A 7,500-nucleotide genomic window follows, 5' to 3' on the forward strand; every position below is an offset into this window, starting at 1 on the left:
AAGGGGGTATACCTCAGGACTGAGGTGTTCTGTTGAATGCTTCGCTTGCAAATGCCGGTTAGTCTCTCTAAGCAATATGAAATATATCCGAAACGGGGTGACAATATTAATTAGATTGATGGTTATTAAAGACATTAGATTAAAGAGAAAAAAAAAAGAATATTGAAAGTTATTCTGACATTGTTAGACTGCCTGTGTTCATATCTGTGTTGTCAGGTCGATCGGTCATCTGGAAACGCCCGCATAACATCCAAAAAGAGATCAGACCTCTGTGCAACGACACCTTTGTAAGCTATAGTATTGCATATGCATCTGTCGCAATATCTAGGCGTTGAGAAAGAGATGTATGTACCTTTAAAAGTGTTAAGAAAAGTTCACTTTAAGAATAAATGTCCACTTAAAAATTCATGGATATCAGTCAAACAGCGTTACATCTGCTCTCGTTGGTAACATGAACTTTCTACACTTTTTCTTTCTCTCTCTCTCTCTCTCTTTCTCTCTCTCTCTGTGTTTCTTTCTTCACACACCGTTACGGATATGACCTGGCGCGGCATCATCCTTTCATCCTGTCGGTAACCTGGATTATAAACTTTAATCCTCGTCTGTGCGCGGGTGGGTGTATACAACATTTACATACTAGCAATTTATCTTACCACACACACACACACACACACACACACACACACACACACACACACACACACACACACACACACACACACACACACACACAAGCAAACACACACTCCCGGACACCTACCCTGTCTGTGACCTGGATCATGAACTTGAATCCCCGCCTGTGGGCGTCGTCCTCGTAGTCGAGAGTCTGGCGGGCGTAGAGGTGGCCCACGGCGCCCTCCGCCTTCACGCCGAAGTGCTCCCACCCCCACCCGCTGCGCTCCACCACCTGCAACCCCCTCACCCCCCCAGCTGGTTAAGTCTATCGAATTGATTCACATTTTCATTCCCTAGATTAATGAGCTGGTCAAGCATTTCGTTTTTTGTTTTTGTTTTGTTTTTGTTTTTGATAATGATTTTTGGCGTGCATTATTTTATGGGGAAATTCTTTGCAGAAAGGGACTTGATTTCACCGTGTGTGGTGACCTTTCTCCCTTTCTCTCATTTCCTCAACAAATACTTACACGGGAAGTTGGATAGATATATACCTATTCCGGAGCAAATCACAAGAAATCCCAATAGCAAACCAAGAGAAACATCGCACCCAAATCCAGCACAAGGAAACGTACCCGATAAAAGAAATAGTTAGCCGTATCCAGATCAGTGGAAGTTATCTCCAGGAGCGAGGAGTCGTCGGGCGGGCCAGCTCCCCACGTCTCGTTCACATCCACCTGCCACAGGCGCTGCGTCATTCGCGGGGAGTTGTCGTTCACATCCGTCAGCCGGACTATCACCGTGCCCGTACCTGTAGGGAAGATTTATGCAACATTTATGCAACATTTGATGTAAAATTGTCAAGAGGAATAATTACTTTGATGATTATTTACTCGACAATTGTTGAGGCGAGTTGATGTATATGTACTTAGGTATATTGTGTTTGTTTTTTGAAGTGGATAATTATTTTGTTTTTTTCATGTTTGAAATGCGAAGCTTTCATGTCATGTTCATTATAATTACAATAATTATTGTTTTAATGTAATTTTCTCTCGCCTCGTTATTTTTTATATCACTGCCAACAAGCTGTAGTGACCAATGTTGCAATAATCAGCGAGGAAAAAAATGCATTATGATAATGACAATAAATGTAGCAATAGTAATACCGCAATTAGCAATCATGATGAACATAACACAGATGAAAATGACGATGATGACGACGACTTAGCCACATCATGAATTCATCGACGAGACGAGAAACCTCACCTTCTTGATGACGCTTTTTGGATGATGACTTCCAGTGGGGGGGGGGTAGATAGATCTCCAAGATTGAGTAATCAATTGAATTGAAATCCCGATGTTTTTTTTTATTTTTTTTTATTTTTTTTTATAATTTCTTTTTCATTTCCTTAATTAAAGTCACTCACTCGCGGTGACTGAAGGCCATCGTCCAGGGGAGGTAGGTCGATGATCATAAAAGATAATGATAAATAAAAATAAGATTCTAAAAAAAACAAAAAAACTAAAAGCACTTTGACTAATATACCTGATACACGCATTTTGTCTTTTTCGTGGAAGAAAAGGTATAAAAATATAATTTTAATCGCTTTTCTGACATATAGAGACTAATTACCTACTGTACTTAATTAAAATCTTAGGACCATATATTCAATTAATTTTCACAATAAATTTCTAAAATTCTTATATCAAAAATATGTTCTGGCCTTGCACCCTTACGCGTTTCACACACCTACACATGTACATACAACTGTTTTTCTTCGCGGGAAAAAAAACAGAGAAAAAGCGAAAAGTATGTCATAATTAAGTAAAATGCACACTGGAACCTCTTGCATCGGGTAGAGACAGCCGGGATGCCTCAGAATAGCGTCCTCGCCAGTAACTAAGCCGTCAAGTTTGTACAGTGTTAGCGCGCCGACCTCATATCCCCGTGGTCGGCAGATCGAGCCCCGTCCAAGCTCGTGAGTTTATCAACACCAAATAAAATGAGATCCTCCTACTCATACTGCTACATAGCTGAAGACAAAGAAACCGCACAAAATAAAGGGTCATAGGTAATCCAAGAACTGTAAAGGCCTATATCTCGTAACCATATTGTTTTCTGTGTTTTTTTTTTATTTTTCAACACTTCAGCGTAACTCTGTGGCAGATTTTAATGGGACTTGTTGCATTTGAAAAAGGGATGTATTAGAGAAATTATGAATTGTTTAGAATTTTGTTAAACTAAAAAGTAGAAAATTAAAACTCGAGTCTAGACTTTTGCAAATACAAACAGCATCTATTGCAAGAAAACTAAAAGGAAATTCAAAATTCTAAATTATTGAAACCATCAGAATTTTTTTTGTCACCGCGGGACATTAGATGGCAATGACTATTCGAATTTTTAGATTTTTTGAAAGATCTACTTTTTACGTTTTATATCTTCGTTCGTGGTTGAAACTTCCTGAAACTGTGTGGTTAACCAGTGTTAATAAGTATACATAACATAGAAAATTACGAAAATCCGACGAAAATTAACACTTTTCTGCCCCCTCCCCCTCCCGACGGACCCCATCTCCCCCCCTGCCGACGGACCCCATCTCCCCCCCTACCGACGGACCCCACCTCCCCCCAGACGATGACCTGAAACGAGAGAAGCTTCCAGTCGCTTCTTGTAGAACACTCACGTCTTTACTCTACCTCTCCTCTTACCTTGCGAGGTGGCTTAATGGTGGTACCCGGTTGCGTGAACCAAGGTGACAGCAGTCGTCCCTTTCATCCGCGCGCTGTCTGTCAAAAGGCCTGTGCCGATCTGTCTCTTCTTCTCCTCTCTCCCTCTCTGTCTCTGGCGGTCTTTCTCTTTTTCGTTTTCTGTTTGTGTCTGTTACTGTCTTTGTATGTCCGTCTCTCTCTCTCTCTCTCTTTCTTTCTCTCTTCATCTCTCTCTCTCTCTCTCTCTCTCTCTCTCTCTCTCTCTCTCTCTCTCTCTCTCTCTCTCTCTCTCTCTCTCTCTCTCTCTCTATATATATATATTTCTTTCTTTTCTCTAGTAACAATGATAATAACGATATTTCTACTACTATTACTATTGCTATTTGTAGTAATATTAGTACTGCTACTATCGCATGCTATTAGTAATGATTATGTTAGTGACAACAGAGATATCATTCCTATTGGTAATACCCATGACAACAAAAACACTCATGATGCTAATCATAATTATCATACTGACAATGGTAATACAAATGATAGTTATGAGAATGTTGTTACTAGTGTTATTTGTATTTGATAACAACAGCAAACATTATAATTATAAAGATGGTGGTAATAGCTTTGACGAGGACGTTTATGTTGATGGTGAAGAGGATGATGATTGTGATAATAATGATGATGATGGTGATGATGATGACGACGACGATGATAATGATAATGATGGTGGTGATGATGATGATGATAATTATAATGAAAAAGATAATGACAATAGCAATGACAATGGCAATGACGATGATGTTGATGACGATCAAGAACCACATCATCACAATAACAACACTTACAATTCTCATCATCATTGCCACCATCAACCAACATCAACATATTTCTATTTTTTTTTTAAACTTTGTTTATATTTTATAAAAAATCAATAATGTATATGACCGTATCAACTCAATGATGCAGTGATTGATTGTATTATTGCAACAACCCATTGATACTTCAGGAACCTTCCGAAGGAGGATTACACCTAAAGGGACCAGCCACTGAACTTTCAAGTATATTCTAATATTGATTTTCTCATTTTATGATTTTATTTATCTTCATTTTCTATTTTAGAATTTTATTATCATTATTATTATTTTTTAATGTTATATTTTTATTTTATATACTTTAAATGTAAACATGAGCATGTATTATTTTGGCCGAACGAAAATATATAATTTTGATTCTGATTCTGATTCTAATTCTAATTCTAATTCTGATTCTGATTCTGATTCTGATTCTAATTCTGATTTTAATTTTAATTTTAATTTTAATTTTAATTTTAATTTTAGTTTTAGTTTTAGTTTTAGTTTTAGTTTTAGTTTTAGTTTTAGTTTTAATTTTAATTTTAATTTTAATTTTAATTTTAATTTTAATTTTAATTATAATTATAATTATAATTTTGATTTACTTTTAATTTTACTTTTAATTTTACTTTTAATTTTACTTTTACTTTTAATTTTTTAATTTTAATTTTACTTTTAATTTTACTTTTACTTTTAATTTTAATTTTACTTTTAATTTTACTTTCACTTTTAATTCTAGTTTTAAAATTAATTTTAGTTTTAGTTTTAGTTTTAGTTTTAGTTTTAGTTTTAGTTTTAATTCTAATTTTAGTTTTAGTTTTAGTTTTAGTTTTAGTTTTAGTTTTAGTTTTAGTTTTAGTTTTAGTTTTAGTTTTAGTTTTAGTTTTAGTTTTAGTTTTAGTTTTAGTTTTAGTGTTAATGTTAATGTTAATGTTAATGTTAATGTTAATGTTAATGTTAATTTTAATGTTAATTTTAATTTTAATTTTAATTTTAATTTTAGTTTTAGTTTTAGCTTTAATTCTAATTTTAGTTTTAGTTTTAGTTTTAGTTTTAGTTTTGATTTTGATTTTGATTTTGATTCTAATTCTGATTCTGATCCTGATTCTACATCACTCTGCCAGACCTACCCTGAAGTCCCCCTCCGTCGGTGGCCAAGACCCGAAGGAAGTAATCGGGAGTCGTCTCTCGGTCTAGACAGCAGACCGACGTGCTCACGAGACCCGACAGCGGCTCGAGAGAAAAGATGGGTTCTCCCGAGGTCTCGTGGAACGCGTTCTCTTCGATCGTGTAGGTGATTCTCGCGTTCTCTCCCTCGGTGACGTCATCTGCATCCCAGGCGGAGATCACGCACACGGAGAGGTCTGTGCGGGTGGGGGAAGTTGAGGGTCAAGTGAGGTTGATGACGACTTCACCTCGAAACGGGGGAATCAGGGGGGGACTCGTGTGACATCGACCTTTACACACTCGAGAGGTAGGGAAGGGTTGAGGGTTAGTGTCAAGGGTGACGTCGATTTTGACTTACTCGAAAGGCGGGGAATTCAAGTGTGATATCGACCTTCACACACTCGAGAGGGAGCTAGCTTCCTTATCTATCTTTACACCCTCGAGAAGTAGGGAAGGGTTGAGGGTTAGTTTCAAGTGTGACGTCGACTTTAACATACTCGAAAGGCGGGGAATTCAAGTGTGACTTCGACCCTTACACACTCGAGAGGTAGGGTTGAGGGTTAGTATCAAGTGTGACATTAGCGAATGGATAGTCTATGACTTCTTACAGAGTTATTTCCTCCCTGACTCCTACACACAAATGTGTGTAGGAGTTTGTTTTGGTTATTATTCCATCGTTCAGTTTGGATATTCATATCTTTTTTTTTTATATTCACCCTCTTTATCATAATTTTCGTACTTATATTTTGCTATTACTCATTTACTTATCTAATCATTCATTCACCTATTCACTTTACTCTCATTTTGGTATTCATTTTGACTATTACTCAATTTATTTGAATTATTGGTCTCTTTATTAGTTTATTTATTCTCTTTATTCTTATTTTGGTCTTAATTTTGACTATTACTCATGTATTTAGTTAAATATCCATCTCTTTATTTAATATCCTATTCTCATTATTCCCATTTTGGCATGTTTTCCCTCTTCCTACTTTTCGCCTCTCTTCACTGTTTCCTTTATCTTATCTTTATATACTCCCATAAAAATATAGGAGCTTTAACTTTACTACAGGCTTACAATTCCTGTTTAGTTTTCCTCTTAAAGTCTATGGTGTCACTCGCCTCATTTAAATACCTGCCTCACACGAGAGGTACGTGTACACAGATCATGCGTGAGAAACATCGGACCAGAATCTATAGAGAGAAAATAAATGGAAATTGTCAACTTCGGTATTTAGGAGAATGTTGAAATATATATGTTTTGTTGTTTTTCTTTTTTTTCTTCGTCGATATGGAAATGTGAAGTTCCAGGCTAAGCTTTGGCTCATTTCCAAGGTAGAAAACGGGGTCCTTTAAAGTTTGTTTTAAAGGAACAAAAGATAAGATGGTTTACGAGGGCGTCGATGCACACACATAAACATAGATTTTTTTTTCTTCTTTTTTTACTCTTTCTCTTTCGAACAGCATGGCGTGGCAGGAGAGTAAATCTACCGTGTATCATATATGTATGATATATATACGTTTGTGCATGTGGGTGTGTGGGTGCGTGTGTGTGTGTGTGTGTATGTGTCTGTATGTGTGTGTGTGTGTGTGTGTGTGTGTGTGTGTGTGTGTGTGTGTGTGTGTGTGTGTGTGTGTGTGTGTGTGTGTGTGTGTGTGTGTGTGTGTGTATATATATATATATATATATATATATATATATATATATATATATATATATATATATATATACATATACATACATATACATATACATATATATATATATATATATATATATATATATATATATATATATATATATATATACATATATATATGTGTAAATGTATATGTATATTTATATATATATATGCATATATATATATATATATATATATATACATATATATATATATAAATATATATATATATATATACATACTTACACACACATACACACTTAAGCATATATACTCCACTGCGTATATCCATTATATCACCAGTAATTATAATATGTGAAGTTAAAATCTCCGAGTGAAAAGAAATCCTTTTGTTAGTCTTCAGACTAAACTTCTTTCTTTAAATATTCTTCTTCACGAATTGTAAAACCTTTCCCACGAAAACACGATTCTCATAATAACATCATCCCCTTTCGTGCATGCATCACATACTCACATATCAT

General features: G+C 35.5%; 1 protein-coding gene across 1 annotated transcript in view; it reads right to left on the minus strand.

The window, feature by feature from the left end:
- Positions 1 to 7,500, minus strand: part of LOC122246453 (putative neural-cadherin 2) — a 754,989-nt gene that overhangs the window by 53,860 nt on the left and 693,629 nt on the right. Inside the window, exons 10-12 of the mRNA XM_086551322.1 lie at positions 5,300 to 5,533; positions 1,248 to 1,423; positions 761 to 907 (exon numbers count right to left, since the gene is read on the minus strand). Of these exons, the coding sequence (XP_086407448.1) occupies positions 761 to 907; positions 1,248 to 1,423; positions 5,300 to 5,533 (557 nt within the window). The remainder of the gene's footprint in view (positions 1 to 760; positions 908 to 1,247; positions 1,424 to 5,299; positions 5,534 to 7,500) is intronic.

Source organism: Penaeus japonicus, unplaced genomic scaffold (assembly GCF_977035675.1).
Source record: "Penaeus japonicus unplaced genomic scaffold, GWHDUDI00000001_assembly GWHDUDI00000025, whole genome shotgun sequence".
In the NCBI taxonomy this organism is placed as follows: domain Eukaryota; kingdom Metazoa; phylum Arthropoda; class Malacostraca; order Decapoda; family Penaeidae; genus Penaeus; species Penaeus japonicus.